Consider the following 26,666-nt stretch of genomic DNA (forward strand, 5'->3'; position numbering starts at 1 on the left):
CTCCTCCTCCTCCTACTCTTTCTTCTCCTCCTCCTCCTCCTCCTCTTCTCCTCCTCCCCCTCCTCTTCTCCTCGTCCTCCTCCTCCTCCTCCTCCTCTTTCTTCTCCTCCTCCCCCTCCTCCTCCCTCCTGCTCGTCTCCATGGTAACGTATGAGGATGAGTGATGTGCTCCTTCCAGGGGAGCAGCTGTTCCTGGAGCCGGAGCTGGTCCTCCACCACCACCGGCAGCCGCGGGGTTTCCTCACGCCGGGGCAGGGGGGCAGCTACCTGTCGTCACGGCAACGCGTGGTGACGGACACGGTGTTCCGGGTGAAGAGCCACGTGTACGCGCTGGAGGGACAGGACTGCCAGTACACGCAGATGTTCGGAGGCGAACTCAGAGCAGCCGTGAGTTTAACTCCTCCTCCTCCTCCTCCTCCTCCTCCTCCTCCTCCCGCGTCCTGATTGGTCGATGGGAGGCGTCTACTGAACGGTTTCCTGTTTCAGGTGATGAAGCTGATCCAGATCATAGCCCAGGCCCGTCACACCGCCCGGAGGATCTCGGATCAGTCCAGCGAGGCGGCCGCCAACACCTCCTTCCTGTCCTGGTTCGGCCTGGGCTCCTCCCCCCTCAGCAGCACCTTCGGCCCCGGCTCGGGGGCGGAGCCTGAGGAGAGCGGCGAGTACCTGAAGAAGACACACGAGTTCCTGGACAGAGCTCTGGAGAACCTCTGCTACATCTTCAAGGTACACGCTCCCCATTTTACTCCTCCTACTATCACCCCCTCCCTCCTCCCTCCTCCTCCCTCCTCCCTCCCTCCTCCTCCTCCCTCCCTCCTCCTCCTCCCTCCTCCTCCTCCCTCCTCCCTCCCCCTCCCTCCTCCTCCTCCCTCCTCCTGCTCCTCTCCCTCCTCCTCCTCCACCTCCCTCCTCCTCCTCCACCTCCCTCCTCCTCCTCCTCCGTCTCCTCCTCCTCCCCCCCCTCCTCCCTCCTCCTCCGTCCTCCCCCCCCCCTCCTCCCTCCTCCCCCTCCCCCTCCTGCTCCTCCTACTATCACCCCCTCCCTCCCCCTCCTCCTCCTGCTCCTCCCCCCTCCCTCCTCCTCCTCTGATGAGTCTTGTCTTTGTGTCCCAGTTGAACCAGGGCCAGTTGTCTCAGCTCATCTCCTCCCTGGGCTCCTCCCAGGATGAAGGGAGGAGCCTCCAGGTTCCTGACTGTGTCCAGGGGGAGGAGGGCGTGGTCCTGACCGACCTGGGCCGCAGACAGGTGGGTGTCGTCATGGTAACGGGATGAACACATGCAGCAGCAGGTCTCTCTGTTATTTAATACTTATGTTTATTATTTATTGTTTGTTATTATTGTTTGTTTATGTATGTATTGTCAATTGTTGGTGCAGATGATGAACGTATTTATTATTATTATTATTGTTATTATTTGTCGGTGCAGATGATGAACGGGCTGCGTAGGTTCGACCTCCAGTACCAGGGAGACCCAGAGCTGCAGCCAATCAGAAGCTACGAGAACGCCACCATGGTCAGAACCTTCTACTGGATCTCTGGGCTGGTCAACGACAGGGTGAGGAACACTCCCCCCCCTCCCCCTCCCTCCCCCCTTCATTCATTCATTCCTTCATTCATTCATTCATTCATTCATTCATTCCTCTCCCCCCCCACAGTTTGGGCCCCACATGTCCGCCCTGTGTTCGCGTCCCGACTTCCTGGGTCGTCTGGGTCGTCGCTACCTGACGGAGGTGGAGGCGGGGTCCAGCCCGAGGCCGACGCCCACGTCCCGCCAGGCTCTGGAGCGGAGACGTCGTCCTCGTCTCAGCCTCCGTCCTCTGGCCAGCTACAGGACGCTGCTGCTGCTCTTCTTCTTCTACGCCTTCGGGGCGCTGCTGTCGCTCGGCCCCCTGGGAAGCACGGCGCTGATCGCGGCCGGCGCCGTCCTCTACGGACTCGTCACGACGCTGCTCGGAGACAAACTGAAGACGCACTAGAACAATAATAAAACACACAGAGACACAGGCTGCGACCGTGAAGTCATTCTAATCAACACAAAACTACAAATCCCAGGAGGCAGTTCACCCACGTGTCAAACTGAGACACAAAATTTGTCTAAGTTTATTTTCCATCACTTACATCTGGACTTTCTTTCCATGGAAATGTGTGAAACCTGATTTATTATGTGGTCACAGTAAAAAATCTGCTTATTTTTCACCAAAAAACGACTCATCTGTGACGGAAAGTTGGATTTTCTTTATGTGAAAATGTGTGAAACGTGATTTATTTTGTGCGTATGAGAAAATTAACTGCACAGATGTTTGATTCGTCGAAGGAAAAACTTTAAAACGTCCAAATTTACTTTCTTTTACTTATATTTAAAATCGTTTTAGATGAAAACCTACAGTTCCCAGGAGGCAGTTCACAGATTTGTCAAACTAAATTTACTTTTTCACTTATATTTGCTTATTTTTCACCAAAGCGCGGCTCATCGTGTGCTCATCATAAAATTAACTCCACAAATACTTGATTCATCAAACAAAAATACCCTGAATTTATATAAATTTACTTTCTATCATTTATATTTGAACTTTCATGAGATGAAAATGTGTGAAACATGATTTATTTTGTGGAGGCAGTTTATAAAGTATTTAAGTTAAAACACTCAGATTTACTTTTTATTTCTGATATTTTTACTTTTTTTCCCAATGAAAATCAGGTTTGATGTTTTAAACTACAAAACCCAGGAGGCAGTTCACCCATTCATCAAAATAAAACGCACTAAACTCGTCTAAATTACCTTTTTTATCGCTGATATTCAGTTATTTTTCACCGTGTCTTGACTCTTTGTGCTCACGATAAATAAATCTGGTCTTTTTTTAAACTTTCTGGTTTTCAGTTTAAAATAACTTGAGAGATGAGTTGATTCAACCTTTTATTTTGGAGGCCGTCGTCATGGAGACGTGACACGAGTTTTAGAAGGAGACGTAAAGTTTCTGACAAAAATCTTAAAAAGAAAATTAAGTACAGGTTAAATTTAAAGTCATTGGCCATTAAATTAGGTACAAGAGAGAATTAATTCTATGTCAGAATATTAGGGACACGTGTCAGTAGTTCTACAAAATAAAAGCAGTCGAATCAACATCTGTGTGAGTTATTAGGAGCTAAATAAACTCCAGAGCACTGTTGTATAATGTGAGTCTATACGGGGCTGTTGTGTTGCCTTCACTAGCGTTCCTAATGAAGTGGCAGTTCATTAAAGCTGAGGCCAAATGTTTTCTAATGTTCGTCCATTCACATCATTTCTCTGTAACGCTTTAATTCATTCGTTCATTATTGTGCTGATTCCTTTCAAACTTGTTTAACTGAGGAGAGTTTTCACACGTGTAAATAATCAGCGTGGGTTTTGTTTTATTCTTTGTTTTTTTGGTCAGAAGATTCAATAAACTGTTTGCACTGCTTCCTGTTTTCTGTGGCTAAACTTTTATAACTGAATCACACGAAGCTTTGGAAGAATTCATAAATTAACAGGGTCTTGAAAAGCACCGTATTAAAAGCTGATAATTCAGTTTGGGGGAAATTAAGGTCCATAATTAAAAAGTCTTATCCCGACTTTATGAGGTCTAAAAATTTGAGTTTGAGTCTAAAAACATTGAAAAAGTGTGTGAGTTTATTAAAAAACAAAGACAATGTGGTAAAATAAAAACGTGACTGTTATAGGTGCGTTCGTCAATAATTTATCCTTTACTTTTTGAGTTTCTTTTGATGAAAATGTACGAAAGTTTAATGTGGACGTTTTAAACTACAATTCCCAGGAGGCTGTTTACAGATTATTTAAACTAGATCAATCTAAATGTGGCCAAATTTACTTTCTGTCACTTGATTGACTTGATCTTTTGAGTTTCTATAGATGAAAATGTGTGAAATATGATTTATTTTGTACTTATAATAATATTAACTGCAGAAATGTTTGATTTGTCAAAGTAAAATAGTCTAAACTTGTCAAAATCGACTTTCTATTACTTATATTTAGACTTGTTTTTATCAATTTATCAAACTTAAACCCACTAAACTCTTCTAGATTTACCATCTATCACTGATATTTGGATTTCTTCTATCTATCTATCTATCTATCTATCTATCTATCTATCTATCTATCTATCTATCTATGCATCTATCTATCTATCTATCTATCTATCTATCTATCTATCTATCTATCTATCTATCTATCTATCTATCTATCTATCTATCTATCTATCTATCTATCTATCTATCTATATAAAACTCAGCGTTTGCTTATGATTAAATAAAATACATAAATATTTGATCTGTCAAACTCAAACACTCTAAACTCGTCTAATTTAAATAAATAATAATAATTAATAATAAAAAAATCCCGTTTGCACATTTAGAACTACAAAACCCAAGCGGAAGTTCAGCGCCACGTCATCGAACGTCGCCGGAAGCTCAGTGACGTACCATGCGGCCGCCGGGAGAAGTTTGAAAATAAACGTGAAACTTTTGTTCCTTTTTAAACGGTTAATTGTCAGATGTTCCGCGGGTCGCTTTTGGGGGACACTCGTGGAAGTGGGAGCGGAGAGCTGAAGTGAGGAGTCCGGCCCGGAGGACGCTCGTCTCCCGGTGAGTAGCGGGGGTTAGCCGGGTTAGCTCCGCGGGGCTAGCTGTCACCTTGTTACCGTGATAGCGGAGCTCCGAGCGGAGGCTGGAGAACAGCTTGTCCGAGCGGAGGACACCTGTTGCGGCTAAAAATCGGTCCGTACGGCCCTGGTTGTACCTGGAGCCCGGACATAGGGACCATGCCTGAGATCCGAGTGTCTCTCCGGCTGCGGAGGGTGAGGAGAACATCCAGGAACTTAATAATTAACTTCATTTCTACTTTCTTTGCACTGTCTGCCGCGGGAAGATAGTGTCGCTAAGAGCGTCTCAGTTTGATAGAGCTGCTGTTTATTGTCTCAGTTTGATCATTGCATCTAAAAGAACCAGAGAAAGTCTAAATATATGTAAAAATAAATAAATATAGGCCAGTGAAATGTGTCTTAGTTTAATAAATCAACAAACTGTAATATTAATTTTACTATAACCACATAATAAATCATGTTTAGTAATTAGAAAAAAAACAAATGTATGTAATAAAAACTAAATATATGCAAATTTAATGTGTTTTAGTTTGTTAAATCTACTATTTATTATATTCATTTGATCATTTTATCTATAAGAACCAGAGAAAGTCCAAACATATGTTAAATATAGGCCAATTTAATGTGTTTTCATTTAATAAATCAACTGTTTCTGATGCTAATTTTACTACAAACACACAATAAATGATTTATTTTTAAAATCTAAAATAACCAAAAAGTAAATTTATCGGTAATAAAACTCAGTTTAGGCAAATTAAATATGTTTCAGTTTGATAAATCTACTATTTATTATTATAATGTGATTATAAAGGAACCAGAAAAAGTCCAAATGTATCTAATAAAAACTAAATATAATCCAGTTTAATGTGGTTTGGTTTAATAAATGAACTATTTCTGAAGCTAATTTACCTATAAACACACAATGAATCTTGTTTTTCATGTAAAATAACCAAACAAAGTGACTTTATCAGTAATAAAAGCTGCTTTATATGAGACAGATGAGCTGTTTCTATGAGCGTACGCATCATTGTGTCATATGTCTGGTTTCGTCCTCCTCGTCTTGCAGACTGCGATGTCGTCCCCGGGTGAAGAGCGTTCGGCCGCGCTGTCCTCGGCTCTGTCCAACGCGGTGGCGGCGGCGATGGCGGTGGAGGCCGTGTCCGACCTGACGTCGCTGCTGGACGAGTGGGAGGAAGCTCAGCGCGGCAGCACAGACCCTCTGGTCTCCATCCTCACCAGGTCGGCAGGGACACGTCAGGGACACGTCCGTCCATCGCCCTCATTCACGTGCTTCATTCACATTTTAACAGCTTCTCTTTGTGCTTTTTTATTTATTTCCTGCAGAATATCTGAGCTGATTGAACGGGAGACGGGAGAATATCACAAAGCAGATCCTGATCCGTTCGACGACCGTCATCCAGGTGATCACAGCGCTCGGTCCTTCGTTTAGTCCAGTTTAACACAAGTTTAATAAATCTACTATTTATCATGTTAATTTGATCATTTCATCCAAAAGAACCAGAGAAAGTCCAAATATATGCAAGAAAAACTAAAGTGTAATGTGGCTCAATTTAATAAATCAACTGTTTCTAATGTTAATTTTACTATAAACACACAATGAATTGTGTTTTTTTATCTAAAATAACCAACAAAAATAAACTTATTAGTCATATAAACACATTTAGATGAAATTAATGCGTTTTAGTTTGATAAATCTACTATTTATTATGTTAATTTGATCATATCATCCTTAATAACCAGAGAAAGTTCAAATAAATGCGATAAAAAGTAAATCTAGGCCAGTTTTATGTGTTTTAATGTAATAAATCAACTGTTTCTCATTTTAATTTTACTATAAACACAGTTTTTTATCTAAAACACACAACATTTCAGTCCTTTGTTCTCGGAAGAACTCAGAACTCTTTCAAATCCGTTGGGTCCATTACACTCTATTAACTTATTAACTTTATTTATTTAAACTTTATTAACTTTATTTATTTAAACTTTATTAACGTTATTTATCTAAACTTTATTCCCTTTATTTATTTAAACTTTATTAAAGTTGTGGTTTGTTTTAACTGTGCAGGACGAGCGGATCCAAACTGTCGACTCGGACAACTCCTGAAGATGCTCTTCATCAACGATGACTTCACCAACGCAGTAAGATCATTCATTTACTTATGTACTGGTATTTAGCATTTAGTGCTATTCAGTATTTAGTAATATTTAGTATTTATTACTATTTAGTCGGGCAGAGAGTGTAAAGTTAATAAAAGATGGGAATGATTTGTTTGGTTTTATTAATGTCTCTGGGATTAAAATCATGCAAGTTTTGACAGATTCTGACCCAGAAGCTCCAGAATTAAAAGTTTATCTCTGTGTTTTCTGGTTGGTTCTTTATGGAATAAAACAATAATAACTGTAAAGAATGAAACATGAGCCAGTGTTGGTGTGAAGGAGCTTCTTTAATTCATTTCCGTGCATGTTTTGCAGCTGCTGGATAACTACATCATGACCAGCAGGGAGGTGAACCTGAACACGGCCGCCTGCCGCCTCCTGCAGAACATCATGCCGGGCCTGGACTCGGCCGTCGTCTTCCAGGAGAAGGTACGAGGCTCGGACAGAGTCTGCACGTTATCGGTTTCACTGTGTCGTCATGTGGGTTCGCTTTAGTCCTGGACGAGGACGAGTCTTCTCCTCGGTTTGTCTCCACCGGACGTAGCTCAGCTTGATTTAAATGGGAAGCGTTAACAGTAAATGTGTCTCTGTCTGTCCCCGTTGTCTCCGTGTCTCGTGTCCATCAGGACGGTTTGGTGGAGAAGTTGTTCGTCTGGGCTCAGGAAGCAGAACGTCCTCTGTCCGTCTACGCTACAGGTCTGTTGGCCCGAGCCATGAGCAACCAGGAGGTGGCGCCGAGCTACCGGGAGGACAACGCTCGCCTGGTTAGTTAGTTACTTAGTTAGTAGGTTAGTTAGTTAGTTAGTCTGTTACTACGTTAGTTAGTTAGTTCTGTAGTTAGTTACTTAGTACGTTAGTTGGTACATTTGTTCGTACATTCGTTAGATCCTCAGTTAGTTTGTTTCTTAGTTCGTTACTTAGGTGCTTAGTTTTAGTTTGTTCGTTCGAATGTTCGTTAGTTCCTCAGTTAATTAACTCATTAATTATTTCGTTACTTAGTTACTTAGTTCATTCGTACGTACGTACATTAGTTTGTTCATTAGTTACTAAGTTTGTTGCTTAGTTCGTTAGTTGGTTCATTCTTCGTTTCTTGGTTTTAGTTTGTTAGTTCATCAATTAGTTTGTACGTTCGTTAGTTCCTCAGTTAATTAACTCATTAATTAGTTTGTTACTTAGTTCATTCTTTTTTACATGTGTGTCTTTGTTAGTTAGTTTGATAATTTGTTAGTTCCTCAGTTACTTAGTTTGTTCGTTCATATGTACGTACATACGTTAGTTTGTTCGTTAGTTAATTTGTCAGTTACTTAGTTCCTTAATTAGTTACTTAGTTATTACGTTTGTTGGTACGTTGGTAAGATTCGTTAGATCCTCAGGTTGTTTGTTTGATAATTCGTTAGTGACTTAGTTCGTTAACTTGTTAGTTTGTTACTTTGTCAGTTCCTCAGTTAGACTTAGACTTCGTTCTTTCTTTCTTTCTTTTTTCACCGTCCTTGTTTCCTTGTTCCTCTCTGAAGGTTCCCATCATGATCCGTCGTCTTCACCAGCTGCAGAACGAAGCCTCCGCGACTCACATGAGCTCCGGTCAGAATCTACCTCAGGACCATCAGGACCATCAGGGCCCCCAGAACCTGGACCAGGACCCCCAGAACCTGGACCAGGACCCTCAAGACCTGGACCAGAACCTGGACCAGGACCAGGACCAGGATAAGGAGGAGGAGAGGAAACCTCCTCCGTCCTCATTGGCCCAGAAAAATGGAGGCTGCAGCTCCACCCGACTCCTCCCAGGCTTCGTTTACCAGGCGAGTCCAGACCAGGAGGACCCCCAGGGAGGAGGAGGAGGAGGAGGAGGAGGAGGAGGAGGAGGAGGAGCGGGGGGGAAGAGACGAGCCACCGTGAAGGAGAACGGGAAGAAGGCCAAGCAGAAGCTGAACTTCACCTCCTCCTGCAGCAGCAGCCGGGCGGAGGAGGAGGTGGAGAAGGAGGCGGCCGAGGAGGAGGTGGAGGGGGAGGAGGAGGGGGAGGAGGCGAGGACCTCCTGGTCCGAGATGAGCTCCATGGTGATCGGCTCCGACTACGTCCTGGCTCCTCTGAGTGCGGCCATGGAGCAGAGGCTGATCCTGCAGTACCTGGCGCCACTGGGAGACTACCAGGAGGTGAGACTGAGCATGTGCAGCCTCCGGCCACCGGGGGGAGCTCTGCAGCTTCTGCAGCCTCCGGCCACAGGGGGGAGCTCTGCAGCCTCCGGCCACCGGGGGGAGCTCTGCAGGCTCTGCAGGCTCCGGCCACCGGGGGGAGCTCTGCAGCCTCCGGCCACCGGGGGGAGCTGTGCAGGCTCTGCAGGCTCTGCAGGCTGTGTGTTGGCGTCCATCTCTAAGCGTGCGTTGTGTCTTCCAGCTCTTGGCCGTCTTCATGCAGCTGGACACCAGGTCTCTGCTGATGAGCTACATCGACCTGAAGAAAACCAACAACGTGCAGCTGACGTTCGACGCGCTGCTGGTCAGAACCCGTCACCTCCGATTCAACTAGATCCAAAACGTTCCGTAACTTCAGGAACAGTCAAAGCTTAAGATGATGATTTATATTGTTTATAGGTTAAAGTCTCTGAACAGATTCATTAATGTTTTAAATACGTCTCAAAGTTTAGTTCAGTTATTAACTTTTAATATTCATATGTTCTTAAGTATTTCATAGTGTAGTTGTGTTACAGTGAAGCTGCTGTGTTGTGTTGAGTTGAGTTGTGTTGTTGTGTTGTGTTGTGTTGTGTTGTGTTGCGTTGTTGTATTGTTGTGTTGTGTCGTGTTGTGTTGAGTTGTGTCGTGTTGTGTTGTTGTGTTGTGTTGTCGTGTTGTGTTGTGTTGTGTTGTTGTGTCTCTGGTCTCAGTGGATCTGGTTCCAGGACTTGAACCCCTCCCTGTGCAAGAACCTCTGTGTGGCAAAGATAATCTGGAAGTTTATGGGCGAGTCTCTGCAGCCTCGGTCTGATACAGGGACCAGGTCTACAGGGATCCTTCTAGTTTACATAGAACCTGATACAGGGACCAGGTCTACAGGGACCCTTCTAGAACCTGATACAGGGACCAGGTCTACAGGGATCCTTCTAGAACCTGATACATGGACCAGGTCTACAGGGATCCTTCTAGTTTACATAAAACCTGATACAGGGACCAGGTCTACAGGGATCCTTCTAGAACCTGATACAGGGACCAGGTCTACAGGGATCCTTCTAGTTTACATAGAACCTGATACAGGGACCAGGTCTACAGGGATCCTTCTAGAACCTGATACAGGGACCAGGTCTACAGGGATCCTTCTAGTTTACATAGAACCTGATACATGGACCAGGTCTACAGGGATCCTTCTAGAACCTGATACATGGACCAGGTCTACAGGGATCCTTCTAGTTTATACAGAACCTGATACATGGACCAGGTCTACAGGGATCCTTCTAGTTTATACAGAACCTGATACATGGACCAGGTCTACAGGGATCCTTCTAGTTTACACAGAACATGTAATTTATCTCCAGGGACCAGAACAGTTTAAGAACCTGGATGTCAACATTTAACATCTATGGAGACTGACCCACTGGTGGACGCTAGAGGTTTAGAACATGTTCAGAGAACCTCTAGAGAACGTTTAGAGAAGGTTTACATGTTTAGGGATGTTTAGATGTTTGGACAATGTTTGGAACACGTGTAGAGAGAACGTTTGGATGTTAGAGAGAGCTCTTAGGGAGAACCTTTAGAGAACTGTTAGGTTCTCTAAAGGTTGTTTCTAAACGTTCTACAGAACATGTTCTTAATGTTCCCTAAACATCTTAACGTTCTCTAAACATGTTCTAAACGTTCTGTAAACATGTTCTAAACGTTCTGTAAACCTTCTCTGCAAACATGTTCTAAACGTTCTATCTAAACGTTCTCTAAACATGTTCTAAACCTTCTCTCTAAACGTTCTCTCTAAACGTTCTCTCTAAACGTTCTCCCCTTGGTTCTCCCCCCAGTATCTGGCCTCGCTGCTCCTCCATAAGAAGTTTGCTGCTGAGTTCATATCTCATGGGGGGGTGCAGCGCCTCCTGGAGGTTCCCAGACCGTCCATGGCAGCGACGGGAGTCTCCCTGTGCCTGTACTACCTGGCCTACAACCAGGACGCCATGGAGAGGGTACACGCCGTAACCTTTAGAACATGTACTCATATCATACATATACATTTAGAACATGTATTAATATCATACATATATATTTAGATCACGTATTAATATGATACATATATATTTAGATCATTATTATTAACCCCGCCCATGTCTCCAGGTGTGCATGCTCCCTGAGGGCGTCCTCTCAGACATGGTGTCCTACGCCCTCTGGCTTCTCGAGTCGTCCCATTCGTCGGGCGTCTGTCACGCCACCATGTTCTTCTCCATCTCCTTCTCCTTCAGGGCCGTGTTACAGCTCTTTGACCAGCAGGACGGACTCCGACGCCTCGTCAACCTGGTCAGTTCTTAGGTCTCTGGTCTCTGGTCTGAGGTCTCTGGTCTCAGGCCTCTGGTCTCTGGTCTCTGGTCTCTGGTCTCTGGTCTCTGGTCTCTGGTCTCAGGCCTCAGGTCTCAGGTCTCTGGTCTAAGATCTCTGGTCTCTGGTCTGAGGTCCCAGGTCCCAGGTCCCAGGTCTCTGGTCTCTGGTCTCTGGCCTCAGGCCTCAGGCCTCAGGCCTCAGGTCTCTGGTCTCTGGTCTCAGGTCTGAGGTCTGAGGTCTCTGATCTCTGGTCTCTGGTCTCTGGTCTCTGGTCTCAGGTCTGAGGTCTCTGGCCTCAGGCCTCAGGCCTCTGGTCTCTGGCCTCAGGTCTCAGGTCTCAGGTCTCAGGTCTCTGGTCTCTGGTCTCAGTTCTCAGGTCTCAGGTCCCAGGTCCCAGGTCTGAGGTCTCAGGCCTCAGGTCTCTGGTCTCTGGTCTCTGGTCTCTGGTCTCTGGTCTCAGGCCTCAGGTCTCTGGTCTCTGGTCTCTGGTCTCTGGTCTCTGGTCTCTGGTCTCAGGTCTGAGGTCTCAGGTCCCAGGTCTGAGGTCTCTGGTCTCTGGTCTCTGGTCTCTGGTCCCAGGTCTGAGGTCTCAGGTCTGAGGTCCGTCTCAGTCTGGACGCTTTAAAAACAACTTTATTCTTGTTAGTGAAATCGCTCCAAAGACTTTATGAGTAGATCAAGTTTTTTTAATGTGGTGCACTAATTTTACCTTCTCTTCTATATCTTCCTTCCTTCCTTCCTTCCTTCCTTCCTTCCTTCCTTCCTTCCTCCCTTCCTTCAGATCAGTACTCTGGACATCCTGAACACAGATAACGAGGCGTCAGTCATGAGTGATGATCAGACTTTCTCCAGCAGACAGACGGCCAAACACACCTGTATGGCTCTACGCAGGTAAAATCAATTATATGTTATATTAATTAATTAATTAATAGATATTGTGATCAGGTGAACCCACCCTCCACCTTTTAACTGGTTCTAGGTACTTTGAGGCTCATCTGGCCGTGAAGACGGAGCAGGTGAAACAGTCTCTACATTCTTCAGACAGCGGGACCATCGTTGCCCAGCAACCGTTCTACAAGGTTCGTGACTTCATCCTCGTTAATGAGATTACATCATACATCACATCTATGATGTAATCTCATTAACGAGGATCAGTTAGATCCTCGTTAATGAGATTACATCATAGTTAATTCATCCTCGTTAATGAGATTACATCATAGAGTTAATTGATCCTCGTTAATGAGACTAGATCATAGAGTTAACTGATCCTCGTTAATGAGATTACATCATAGAGTTAATTGATCCTCGTTAATGAGATTACATCATAGAGTTAATTGATCCTCGTTAATGAGACTAGATCATAGAGTTAACTGATCCTCGTTAATGAGATTACATCATAGAGTTAATTGATCCTCGTTAATGAGATTACATCATAGAGTTAACTGATCCTCGTTAATGAGATTACATCATAGAGTTAATTCATCCTCGTTAATGAGATTACATCATAGAGTTAATTGATCGTGAATGAGATTACATCATAGAGTTAACTGATCCTCGTTAATGAGATTACATCATAGAGTTAATTGATCCACGTTAATGAGATTACATCATAGAGTTAATTGATCCTCGTTAATGAGATTACATCATAGAGTTAATTATTCCTCGTTAATGAGATTACATCATAGAGTTAATTATTCCTCGTTAATGAGATTACATCATAGAGTTAACTGATCCTCGTTAATGAGATTACATCATAGAGTTGATTGATCGTTAATGAGATTACATCATAGAGTTAATTGATCATGTGGACTCTCCTTCCTGTTTTCACATCTATAATAATGATTTAATAACACTTGGTTTAGACCAGTGTTGATCAGCTGATGATGTAACTAACGTTGTGTGTCTGTGTGTGGTTGTGTGTGTTCTCAGGCCTATTCTTACACCAGGGAGCAGATCATTGAGATGATGGAGTTCCTCATAGAGTTCGGTTCTCCTCGGTTCCACTGGGAACCCGTGGAGGTTTTCTCCAAACTCTCCTGTGTTCCTTTGATGCTGCAGCTCATCTCCACAGCCTGCGACTGGAGGACCTACTACGGGAGGTACACAGGCTCCGCCTCCTCCTCCGCCTCCGCCTCCTCCTCCTCCTCCTCCTCCTCCTTCTCCTCCTCCTCGTCCTCCTCCTCCTCCACCTCCTCCTCCCCCTCCTCCTCCTCCTTCTCCTCCTCGTCCTCCTCCTCCTCGTCCTCGTCCTCGTCCTCCTCCTCCGCCTCCTCCTCCTTCTCCTCCTCCTCGTCCTTGTCCTCCTCCTCCTCCTCGTCTTCCTCGTCCTCTTCCTCGTCCTCATCCTCCGCCTCCTCCTCCTCCTCCTCCTCCTCCTCGTCCTCCTCCTCGTCCTCCTCCTCCTCCTCGTCCTCCTCGTCCTCCTCCTCCTCCTCGTCCTCGTCCTCGTCCTCGTCCTCCGCCTCCTCCTCCTCCTCCGCCTCCTCCTCCTCATCAGAACCTCTTCATCATTCATAGATCTATTATTGATTTGATTGATTGACTATTGATTAATGATGTGAACTCCTGTCTCCTCCTCCTCCTCCTCCTTCTCCTCCTCCTCCTCCTCCAGGAGTGACACGGTGCGTTATGCCCTGGACATCCTGTCCATCCTGACCGTGGTTCCTAAGGTCCGGTTGGTTCTGGCCGACACTGTGGAGGTTCTGGATGAGACCAGGAGTCTGGTCTCTACTGTGGGTCAGTGGCTCTGATGTTGTCGTTGTCGTTGTTGTCGTTGTTGTTGTCGTTGTCGTCTCGACTGAACAGGTGATTCTGATCCTGCTGTTCCTCTTCATGTTGTCCAGGTATGAGCATCATCCTCGGGGTGGCAGAGGGGGAGGTGTTTGTTAACGATGCTGAGATACAGAAGTCAGCGCTACAGGTGAACACAGGCCCCGCCCCCTTCCTCCAATACTAATACTACTACTACTACTTTATCTTCTTCTTCTTCTTCTCCTCCCCAGGTGATAATAAACTGTGTGTGTGCTCCAGACCAGAGTCTAACCACCGTCACCCCCCTCAGGCCCAACCTCCGCCCCCCCCAGCCTCCTCAGACCCCCCACAGCCGCATCCTGGTCCACATGTGGCAGGTCCTCCAGAACAACAACGGCATCAAGGTGAGAAAACAATGCTACTGCCTTATTTTAATCATCTATTTTAATAATGTTGTTTCATGTATTTTATTATTTCAATGACGTGGTCCAGGTGCTGTTTATTATATTATTTTATTATTATTGTTTTTTATTTTGTTACTATTTTGATAATGTTGTTTTTATATATTTTTATTATTTTAATGATGTCGTTTTATATTTATTTATTTATTATTTTAATGGCGTTGTCCAGGTGCAGTTTATTATATTATTATTATTTATTATTTATTTATTTTATTTTTATTATTTTAATGATGTTGTTTTATATATTTATTTATTATTTTAATGATGTCGTTTTATATTTATTTATTATTTTAATGGCGTCGTCCAGGTGCTGTTTATAAAATTATTATTATTTATTTATTTATTTATTTATTTTATTTTTATTATTTTAATGATGTCGTTTTCCATTTATTTATTATTTTAATGCCGTCGTCCAGGTGCTCCTGTCCCTGTTGTCGGTGAAGACGCCGATAACAGACGCTGACCTCATCAGGGCTCTGGCCTGCAAAGCTCTGGTCGGACTCTCTCGCAGCGCCACCATCAGGCAGATCATCAGCAAACTACCGCTGTTCACCAGCGGACACATCCAGCAGGTCAGAACCACAGATACATCCAATACCAGGAATATCTATTTATTTTATTTATTTAGTAATCTCTGATTAATTTGTTTGTTTAGCTCTTTATTTATTCATTCATTTATTTATTTATCAATTTATTAATCTATTTATTTATTTATTTTATTTATTTAGTAATCTCTTAATTAATTAGTTTGTTTATCTCTTTATTTATTAATTTACTTATTTATTTATCAATTTATTCATCTCTTTATTTATTTTATTTATTTAGTAATCTCTTAATTAATTTGTTTGTTTAGCTCTTCATTTATTCATTTACTTATTTATTTATCAATTTATTAATCTCTTTATCCATTTATTTATTTATTCATTTGTCTGTTTATTTATTCAGTAATATCTTAATTAATTTGTTTGTTTTTCTCTTTATTTATTCATTCATTTACTTATTTAATTATCAATTTATTAATCTCTTTATTTATTTTATTTTGTAATCTCCTAATTAATTTGTTTATCTCTTTATTTTTTTATTCATTTATTTATTTATTTGTCAATTTATTTATTTGTTTTATTTATTTAGTTATCTCTTAATTAATTAGTTTATCTCTTTATTTATTCATTTATTTATTTATTTATCAGTTTATTAATCTCCTTATTTATTTATTTTATTTTGTAATCTCCTAATTAATTTGTTTGTTTATCTCTTTATCCATTTATTTGTTTGTCTGTTTATTTATTAATTTATTTGTTTGTCCGTCTCTTTATTTATTTGTCTGTTTATTAATTTATTTGTTTGTCTGTTTATTAATTTATTTGTTTGTTTATCTCTTTATTTGTTTGTCTGTTTATTTATTAATTTATTTATTTATCCATTTATTAATTTATTTGTTTGTCTGTTTATCTCTTTATTTGTTTGTCTGTTTATTTATTTGTTTGTCTGTTTATTAATTTATTTGTTTGTCTGTTTATTAATTAATTTATTTATCTATTTATTAATTTATTTATTTGTCTGTTTATTAATTAATTTATTTGTTTATTAATTAATTTATTTATTTGTCCTTCTCTTTGCCCCGCCCCCTCCCAGCTGATGAAGGAGCCCGTGCTCCAGGACAAGCGCAGTGAGCACGTGCTGTTCTGCCGCTTCGCGGCGGAGCTGACGGAGCGTGTGTCGGGGAAACCGCTGCTCATGGGCACGGAGGTGTCTCTGGCGCGGCTGCAGAGGGCGAGCGTGGTGGCCCAGTCCCGCATCACCTTCCCCGAGAGGGAGCTGCTGGTCCTCATCAGGAACCACCTGGTCACCAAGGGCCTCCACGACACGGCCGCCACGCTCGCCAAGGAGGCGCATTTACCCGCCAGCTCCTCCTGCTGCGCCACGCCTCCTCCTGCTCCTCTCCCTCCTCCTCCTCCTCCTCCTCCTTCATCATCATCCTCCTCCTCAGGACCCAGGACATGTCGTTTAGCCGGTGGCATCGCGGCTCGCGTTGGAGCCACCACCCCTTTATCCTCCCGCTCCATCTCAACCCCCCCGTCCTCCTCCTCCTCCTCCTCCTCAGCCCTTCCTCCTCCTCCTCCTCCTCCTCTTCTTCCTCCTCCTCCTACTACTCCCACTACTCCTCAGGGACAAAACTCACATGTGTTCGGTCGGATTCTGTTTTCTCGTGAGCGTCCGGCGGCCGTTTGTAACTCAGGGAGGAAACTCAGAGCTCTGAAGCAGAAGTCTGACCACGGAGCTTTTATCCAGGTCAGTGACACATCCTCCCTCCTCCCTCCTCCTCCCTCCTCCCACCTCCTCCCTCCTCCTCCCTCCTCCTCCCTCCTCCCTCAGGGTTGTGGTTGTGTTTCCTGACCCCCCCTCCCCTCCCGTCTCGTCTCCAGACTCCAGCCATGAAGAAGCAGCTGGAGCGCCACCACCCGTCCCCTCCGACGCTGGACAGCATCATCACCGAGTACCTGAGGGAGCAACACGCCCGATGCCCCAACCCGGTCACCACCTGCCCCCCGTTCTCCCTCTTCACCCCCCACCGCTGCCCCGAGCCCAAGCAGAGGCGGCAGGCCTCCCCCAACTTCACCGCCCGGCTGGGCAGCAGAGTCCTGTACCCGAAGTACGGCGGCGTGGACCGAGGATGTCTGGACCGACACCTGATATTCAGCAGGTACATGTGGGAGGGGTTTACACCACGGAACAGAATCTAGACCCTTATTTTCACATCTTTTACATCTTTTAAAGTACAGATGACAGAAAAATCTACTTAAGTACAGTAACAAAGTATTTTTACTTCGTTTACTTCCCACCACCATCAAACAGCACAGAGTTAGAGAAGAGGAGATAAGAAGACAATAATAATAACAATAATAATAATAATAATAATAACAATAATGATAATAATAATAATAATAATAATAATAATAATAATAATAATGGCACACAGAGGAGCAGCTTTTCTTTTTCAAGTTTAAACATACAGGCCATTATTTCAATTTAAGGCCTTAAAATGTGTAAAATCCTCTTAAAATCTCATAAAATGTCTTAAATATGACTTTGAAAGGTCTTAAAAATGTGTTGACTGCTTTTATTTCAAGCAAATGTATAAACTTCAATCTCGCTATAACGTAACTCATGTACCTGTGCAAAACGAGCTAGCTAGCATGCTGTGGGCGCGCCGTGGTGTGTTAGCGCGTAGCATAGCAGCAGAGAACCCCACAGCATCACTTAAGTTTTCTCTGGCCAAGTTTTGCTAATACAACACTTACTAACGAGTAAGCTACTAACGAGCTAACAGGCTAACTGCTCAGTAAGCTTCTAATGAGCTAACAGGCTAACTGCTCAGTGAGCTGCTAATGAGCTAACAGGCTAACTGCTCGGTAAGCTGCTAACGAGCTAACAGGCTAACTGCTGGGTAAGCTACTAACGAGCTAACGGGCTAACTTCTCAGTAAGCTACTAACGAGCTAACGGGCTAACTACTCAGTAAGCTACTAACGAGCTAACAGGCTAACTGCTCGGTAAGCTACTAACGAGCTAACGGGCTAACTTCTCAGGAAGCTACTAACGAGCTAACGGGCTAACTGATCAGTAAGCTACTAACGAGCTAACAGGCTAACTGCTTGGTAAGCTACTAACAAGCTAACAGGTTAACTGCTCGGTAAGCTGCTAACGAGCTAACAGGCTAACTGCTCAGTAAGCTTCTAACGAGCTAACAGGTTAACTGCTCGGTAAGCTGCTAACGAGCTAACAGGCTAACTGCTCAGATTGTCCTCCACATTATAAGCTGTTGCCGTACAGTGAAGCTAGTTATACATTTAAAGCTGTTGCTAACAGCGGCTAATCAGGTAACGCTGAGTTCTGAACAAATATCATTTCACAATAAAGAGGCTTCTTTTGTTTTTAAGTTGTTGTATTCCAGCGTGAAAGAACTGTAACATTCATATATTGTGCGTTGTGTAATTCCAGCCTCTTTTTGTCCGGATGGATGTGAAATGGGTCTTAAATTGTATTAATTATGGTCTTAAAAATGTCTTAAAGGGTCTGAAGTTTGACTTGTTCACCTGGTGCGTGAACGTCTCTGTGCTCTCGGTCCGTTCAGGTTTCGTCCGATGTCCGTCTTCCACGAGGGCGACGGAGACGAGAGCGGCTTCACCTGCTGCGCCTTCTCGGCCCGCGAGCGTTTCCTGATGCTGGGAACCTGCTCCGGGCGCCTCAAGTTCTACAACGTGTTCTCTGGGGAGGAGGAGGCCAACTACACCTGCCACACGTCGGCCATCACTCACCTGGAGCCCTCCAGGGTAGATTCACCACACCTTTACCCGCCCACACCTTTACCCGCCCACGTCTCCACAACGTCACACTTTAACCACCCACGTCTCCACAACGTCACGCTTTAACCACCCACACCTCCACAACGTCACACTTTACCCGCCCACACCTCCACAACGTCACACTTTAACCGCCCACACCTCCACAACGTCACACTTTAACCGCCCACACCTCCACAACGTCACACTTTAACCGCCCACACCTCCACAACGTCACACTTTAACCGCCCACGTCTCCACAACGTCACACTTTAACCGCCCACGTCTCCACGACGTCACACCTTTAAACCGCCCACAACGTCACACTTTAACCGCCCACGTCTCCACAGCGTCACGCTTTAACCACCCACGTCTCCACAACGTCACGCTTTAACCACCCACGTCTCCACAGCGTCACACTTTACCCGCCCACGTCTCCACAACGTCACACTTTAACCGCCCACACCTCCACAACGTCACACTTTAACCGCCCACACCTCCACAACGTCACACTTTAACCGCCCACACCTCCACAACGTCACACTTTAACCACCCACGTCTCCACAACGTCACACTTTAACCACCCACGTCTCCACCACGTCACTCTTTAACCACCCACACCTCCACAACGTCACACTTTAACCGCCCACACCTCCACAACGTCACACTTTAACCGCCCACACCTCCACAACGTCACACTTTAACCGCCCACACCTCCACAACGTCACACTTTAACCGCCCACACCTCCACAACGTCACACTTTAACCGCCCACGTCTCCACAGCGTCACACCTTTAACCGCCCACAACGTCACACTTTAACCGCCCACGTCTCCACAGCGTCACGCTTTAACCACCCACGTCTCCACAACGTCACGCTTTAACCACCCACGTCTCCACAGCGTCACACTTTACCCGCCCACGTCTCCACAACGTCACACTTTAACCGCCCACACCTCCACAACGTCACACTTTAACCGCCCACACCTCCACAACGTCACACTTTAACCGCCCACACCTCCACAACGTCACACTTTAACCGCCCACACCTCCACAACGTCACACTTTAACCGCCCACGTCTCCACAGCGTCACACCTTTAACCGCCCACAACGTCACACTTTAACCGCCCACGTCTCCACAGCGTCACGCTTTAACCACCCACGTCTCCACAACGTCACGCTTTAACCACCCACGTCTCCACAGCGTCACACTTTAACCGCTCACGTCTCCACAACGTTACACTTTAACCGCCCACGTCTCCACAACGTCACACCTTTAACCGCCCACGTCTCCACAGCGTCACGCTTTAACCACCCACACCTCCACAACGTCACACTTTAACCGCCCACGTCTCCACAGCGTCACGCTTTAACCACCCACACCTCCACAACGTCACACTTTAACCGCCCACGTCTCCACAACGTCACACCTTTAACCGCCCACAACGTCACACTTTAACCGCCCACGTCTCCACAGCGTCACGCTTTAACCACCCACGTCTCCACAACGTCACACTTTAACCGCCCACACCTCCACAACGTCACACCTTTACCCGCCCACGTCTCCACAACGTCACACTTTAACCGCTCACGTCTCCACAACGTTACACTTTAACCGCTCACGTCTCCACAGCGTCACACCTTTACCCGCCCACGTCTCCACAACGTCACACTTTAACCGCTCACGTCTCCACAACGTTACACTTTAACCGCTCACGTCTCCACAACGTCACACCTTTACCCGCCCACGTCTCCACAACGTCACACTTTAACCGCTCACGTCTCCACAACGTTACACTTTAACCGCTCACGTCTCCACAGCGTCACACTTTAACCGCCCACGTCTCCACAACGTCACACCTTTACCCGCCCACGTCTCCACAACGTCACACTTTAACCACCCACGTCTCCACAACGTCACACTTTAACCACCCACACCTCCACAACGTCACACTTTAACCGCCCACACCTCCACAACGTCACACTTTAACCGCCCACGTCTCCACAACGTCACACCTTTAACCGCCCACGTCTCCACAACGTCACACCTTTAACCGCCCACACCTCCACAACGTCACACCTTTACCCGCCCACGTCTCCACAACGTCACACTTTAACCACCCACGTCTCCACAACGTCACACTTTAACCACCCACGTCTCCACAACGTCACACTTTAACCGCCCACACCTCCACAACGTCACACTTTAACCGCCCACGTCTCCACAACGTCACACTTTAACCACCCACGTCTCCACAACGTCACACTTTTAACCGACCACGTCTCCACAACGTCACGCTTTAACCACCCACACCTCCACAACGTCACACTTTAACCGCCCACGTCTCCACAACGTCACACTTTAACCACCCACGTCTCCACAACGTCACACTTTAACCGCCCACTTCTCCACAACGTCACACTTTACCCACCCACACCTCCACAACGTCACACTTTAACCACCCACGTCTCCACAACGTCACACTTTAACCGCTCACGTCTCCACATCGTCACACTTTAACCACCCACACCTCCACAACGTCACACTTTAACCGCCCACGTCTCCACAACGTCACACTTTAACCGCTCACGTCTCCACAGCGTCACACTTTAACCACCCACACCTCCACAACGTTACACTTTAACCGCTCACGTCTCCACAACGTCACACTTTAACCGCCCACGTCTCCACAACGTCACACTTTACCCGCCCACACCTCCACGTTCTGTTCATCTGTTCACAGTGTGTTTTTTTTGTGTTTGTCAGGACGGGAAGTTGGTGCTGACCTCCGCCTCCTGGAGCGTCCCGTTGTCGGCTCTCTGGAGCATGGACGGCGTCTTCAGCCTGAAGTAAAAAAAGAGGAAACCCTCCCGCACAGCTTCAGTTCCTGAGAGATTCCTAAAAACCTTGTCCGCTGATGTTTGTGGTTTCTTTTCTCCCGCAGACACTCGTTCGCCGACGATAACTACGTCGAGTTCAGCAAACTCTCTCAGGACCGAGTCATCGGCACCAAAGACCAAGTCGCACACGTAGGTTTCACCAGCTGTTTGATATTTCAGTCTCATGTCCCATAAAACTTACTTTTGAAATGTTAAAAGTTAAATTGTTATGTGTTACAAAATCAACATCAAAATAAATGTTGCTGCTAATCACTGACGCCCCCAAAATTAATTAAACTTTGGTGTTTATGATTAGGACTGAAGTAAAAGATTTATGTGAAATAATAAATAAAATAAAATGTGTATTTATATATTAAGTGTCTCTATATTTTCTAGTTTTATTTCTTGTGTTCTAGTTTTATTTCTGTTGTTCTAGTCTTATTTCTTGTGTTCTAGTCTTATTTCTTGTGTTCTAGTTTTATTTCTTGTGTTCTAGTTTTATGTCTTGTGTTCTGGTTTTATTTCTTGTGTTCTGGTTTTATTTCTTGTGTTCTAGTATTATTTCTGTTGTTCTAGTTTTATTTCCTGTGTTCTAGTTTTATGTCTTTTGTTCTAGTTTTATGTCTTGTGTGCTCCTGTGTCCGTTGCAGATCTACGACATCCAGACGGGTCAGAAGACGTTGACCCTGAACGAGCCGGCTCTGGCCAACAACTACAAGAGGAACTGCGCTACGTTCAACGCCACCGACGACCTGGTGCTGAACGACGGCGTCCTGTGGGACGTCCGGGCGTCGCGCGCCATCCACAAGTTCGACAAGTTCAACATGAACATCAGCGGCGTTTTCCACCCAAACAGCCTGGAGGTCATCATCAACACCGAGATCGTATCCTTCAGCCCCCGGGACGCGTTCACATTTATAACCTCAAAGCTAATAGTCACAGCTAACAGCAGCTCCTCCTACTCTAATAATAGCCAACCAGCTAACAGTAGCTCCTCCTAGCTATCCAGCTAACAGTAGCTCCTCCTAGCCTTCCAGCTAATAGTAGCTCCTCCTAGCCTCCAAGCTAACAGTATCTCCTCATAGCCTCCCAGCTAATAGTAGCTCCTCCTAGCCTCCAAGCTAAAAGTAGCTCCTCCTCCCTTCTTAGTCTCACAGCTAATACTATCTCTTCCTAGCTTCCTTGTCTCCCAGCTAATAGTAGCTCCTCCTAGCCACCCAGCTAACAGTAGCTCCTCCCAGCCTCCAGGCTAATGTTAGCTCCTCCTAGCTCGTAGCATAGCTTTGAGCCTTAACAGCAGGACTCAGTGGGACCTGAGGACCTTCCACCTCCTCCACACAGTCCGAGCTCTGGACCAGTGCAGAGTCGTCTTCAACAGCAACGCCACCATCATGTACGGAGGTACGAACCTTTCCCTCTACTGTTAGCTAGCCGCTAGCAGCTAGCTGCTAGCGGCTAGCTACGATAACCACCAAAGATTTACCACCAAAGACCGTCCCCACGCTCACAATGTGTTGTGTTTGTGTTTGTGTTTGTGGTGTGTTTGTGTTTTGTTTGTGTTTATGTTGTGTTGTGTTGTGTTGTGTTGTGTTGTGTTTGTGTTGTGTTGTGTTGTTGTGGACCACAGCGATGCTCCAGGCTGATGATGAGGATGATGTCATGGACCAGCAGATGAAGAGTCCCTTCGGTTCCTCCTTCAGGACCTTTGATGCTACGGACTACAAGCCCATTGGTAGGTTCTGGTTCTGGTTCTGGTTCAGGTTCTGGTTCAGGTTCTGGTTCTGGTTCACCAGGTTTTATGAATCATTGTTTTGTTCTCGGCTTCATTTATTCATTTATTTGTCTTTTCAGCCACCGTGGACGTAAAGAGGGACATCTTTGACCTGTGCACTGACTCCAAGGACTGTTACCTGGCCGTCATCGAGGTACTGGACCTACAGCATGGAGGGGGGGGGGGGGGGGGGGGGGGGGGGGGGGGGGGGGATGAGTGGTTTTAATGTTGAACGTCTCGTCTCCAGAACCAGGACTCAGTGAGTCTGGACACAGTTTGTCGTCTCTATGAGGTCGGACGACAGAAACTGGCTGAAGAGGGAGACGACGACGAGGTGGGAGTTAAAATCTTTTAATCTTTATTTAATATTCATCATTTAATTAACATATTTTAATCCTCACGTCTTTTAATCTTTAACGTCTTTAATCCTAACATCTTTTAATCTTTAACGTCTTTTTATCTTTAACATATTTTAATCCTAACGTCTTTTAATCGTTAACGTCTTTTAATCCTAACGTCTTTTAATCCTAACATCATTTAACCTTTAACATCTTTTAATCTTTAACGTCTTTTAATCTTTAATGTCTTTTAATCCTAACTTCTTTTAATCTTTAACATATTTTAATCCTAACGTCTTTTAATCTTTCATGTCTTTTAATCCTAACGTCTTTTAATCTTTAATGTCTTTTAATCCTAATGTCTTTCAATCTTTAACATCTTTTAATCTTTAACATATTTTAACCCTAATGTCTTTTAATCCTAATGTCTTTTAATCTTTAACGTCTTTTAATCCTAATGTCTTTTAATCTTTAACATATTTTAATCTTTAACATATTTATTCTTTAACGTCTTTTAATCCTAACGTCTTTTAATCTTTAACGTCTTTTAATCTTTAATGTCTTTTAATGTTTAACATATTTTAATTGTTAACATTTTGAATCTTTAACGTCTTTTAATCTTTAACGTCTGTTAATCTTTTAATCTTTAACATATTTTAATCCTAACGTCTTTTAATCTTTAATGTCTTTTAATCCTAACATCTTTTAATCTTTAATGTCTTTTAATCTTTAACGTCTTTTAATCTTTAACATGTTTTAACCTTTAACGTCTTTTAATCCTAACATCTTTTAATCCTAACGTCTGTTAATCTTTTAATCTTTAACATATTTTAATCCTAACGTCTTTTAATCTTTAATGTCTTTTAATCCTAACATCTTTTAACCTTTAATGTCTTTTAATCTTTAACGTCTTTTAATCTTTAACATATTTTAATCCTAATGTCTTTTAATCTTTAACATGTTTTAACCTTTAAAGTCTTTTAATCCTAATGTTTTTAACCTTTAACGTCTTTTAACCCGTCGTGCTCCTGCAGGACGATGAAGATCAGGACGACGACTCCTCGGACTCGGACGACGATGACGATGACGACGACGACGATGATGATGAAGACATGGACACAGATCCGCTCATAGAGGAGTTGGTCAATAACGAGAACCCTGAGAACCAGGAGGGAGGGAACCCTGCAGCTGAGGAAGAGGTACCGGAGTCTTCCTCACTTTAACCATCACACACCTTTAATTAACTAATTAATTAATTAATTAGACGATTCGTTAAAAGATGATGATGATGATGATTTTCCTCCTCAGGCCGAAGGCAACGACAACAACAGCAACGATGAAGATGAAGATGATGAGGATGAATCTGACTCTGAGGACTCGTACAGTGATGATGATGATGATGATGATGAAGGCTCCGACCCGTTTAACCCGGACACCATCGACTGTGAGTGACCAGCCATAACATTATGACCACTGACCTTCCTTCTGCACAGTTGTTATAAACCGGTTTCTTTTTTCTCTCTTCAGTTTTAGAAGAGTCTGATGATGGTGAAGGTCAGTTGTTCTGGTTCTGATCCAGAGTCTCCTCCTCCTCCTCCTCCTCCTCCTCCTCCTCCTCCTCCTCCTCCTCCAACAACATTTTCACTTCAAGCGTCAGATGGACTTTCTCTCGACGAGACGACGGTGAAGAGAAATAAATGTTTCCCCCAGAGGCGACTTCAGAGAAAACGCTTCAACGTGACTGAGTTTCTTCTTTTTTTCTCACAACAAGACTTTGTAAAATGTTTCCTCGTGTTTGGTTTGTTCAGCCTGGAGTTAATTTAAAGACATTTTATAGTTTTTCTAAAAATGAACAAGAAAATAAATGTCTGCATCTTTTTGTTCTTCTGGGAGTTATTGACGTCCACACTGAGGCACAGAGCAAATAATCAGCGTGGAATAAATAAATAAAAATAAATAAAAATAAATAAAAATGTTTTTCATCCTCAAATACAAAAATATAAAATGTCATGAGAATGTTCCTGTGTGATGTCTGGAAACCAAGAAATACCTCCAATCTGCTCAGCGATAGAAAATCACCAGAACAGAAATAAACCTTTTATTTTGCCGTTACGCCGGAGTCGGTCACTTTCACTTTAACTGCTACAAACGTTAAATTAAATCTTTCTAATTTATTTAATTTATTATTTTAATTATTATTTTTTCAGGGTCAAGTACAAATATAATTTATGTTGTTGCTAATATTTAAATCTGAATATTTATTAAATAAACCTTAAATAAATCTACTTTATTTTAGCAGCAGATATAAATTTACCTCAGGAATCATTGTAATTTACTTTATGATGTTTTCTGCGTTATTCCTACGACTATGACACTTTTTTTATTTCAGATTTGTTTGTTTTGTTTTTTTTTTTGCAAATTTCTCCAATTAAACTGATCAAATTAAATATTTAAATGAGATTTTAAATAATATATAAATTAATTCCCTAGATTTTCTAGATATTTTTATGATTTTTCTTCAAGTTTCCTTGGTTCCTTTGTCTTTTGACATAAAAAAAAACATTAAACCTACAGAATTCAGAATAAGGGAGAAAACTTGAGACATAAACATGTTTATTTATTAATTTATTTATTGCCTTGTGTATATATTGGAAAGTATTTTGTATTTGTTCTATAATGGAAAAAAAAAAGAAATTGTCACAAATATAAAACAAAACAAATATCATGTAGAAAGTGGGTTCCTTTCAAATTAAAAGCTCTTTACATCCTGGATGTTTTAGATGGAGACGACAAAAGCATCC

The 26,666-nt window shown here is 43.8% G+C and overlaps 1 protein-coding gene across 2 annotated transcripts; it reads left to right on the forward strand.

Moving 5' to 3' along the window:
* The first annotated feature begins 4,440 nt into the window (after positions 1-4,440).
* LOC125006438 (DDB1- and CUL4-associated factor 1-like) lies at positions 4,441-25,977 on the forward strand. 2 transcript variants are annotated; one of them, XM_047582476.1, is made up of 30 exons: positions 4,441-4,619; positions 5,703-5,875; positions 5,981-6,057; positions 6,723-6,796; positions 7,130-7,243; positions 7,441-7,578; positions 8,329-8,967; positions 9,209-9,310; positions 10,815-10,973; positions 11,122-11,301; positions 12,104-12,213; positions 12,302-12,401; positions 13,252-13,421; positions 13,934-14,058; positions 14,166-14,242; positions 14,325-14,477; positions 14,951-15,106; positions 16,170-16,826; positions 16,961-17,238; positions 18,669-18,867; positions 21,644-21,726; positions 21,822-21,906; positions 22,407-22,640; positions 23,064-23,157; positions 23,384-23,488; positions 23,608-23,681; positions 23,775-23,861; positions 24,900-25,064; positions 25,174-25,309; positions 25,393-25,977. In XM_047582476.1, the coding sequence occupies exons 2-30, from the start codon at positions 5,709-5,711 to the stop codon at positions 25,437-25,439; spliced, it is 4,785 nt and encodes a 1,594-aa protein (XP_047438432.1). In that variant the 5' UTR covers positions 4,441-4,619; positions 5,703-5,708; the 3' UTR covers positions 25,440-25,977. The 2 variants fall into 2 exon arrangements, with proteins under 2 accessions (XP_047438432.1, XP_047438431.1); XM_047582475.1 differs by lacking the exon at positions 4,441-4,619 and adding an exon at positions 4,666-4,831.
* Positions 25,978-26,666: the final 689 nt, after the last annotated feature.

The sequence above is a fragment of the Mugil cephalus genome, chromosome 4 (assembly GCF_022458985.1).
Source record: "Mugil cephalus isolate CIBA_MC_2020 chromosome 4, CIBA_Mcephalus_1.1, whole genome shotgun sequence".
Classification (NCBI taxonomy): Eukaryota; Metazoa; Chordata; class Actinopteri; order Mugiliformes; family Mugilidae; genus Mugil; species Mugil cephalus.

Bases quoted from the DNA above. Each gene is read 5' to 3' on its own strand.
- LOC125006438 (XM_047582475.1), top strand. From the start codon at position 4,796: ATGCCTGAGATCCGAGTGTCTCTCCGGCTGCGGAGG. The intron at 10,974-11,121 runs GTACACGCCGTA...CCATGTCTCCAG, and splicing joins ACCAGGACGCCATGGAGAGG to GTGTGCATGCTCCCTGAGGG. The intron at 13,422-13,933 runs GTACACAGGCTC...CTCCTCCTCCAG, and splicing joins TGGAGGACCTACTACGGGAG to GAGTGACACGGTGCGTTATG.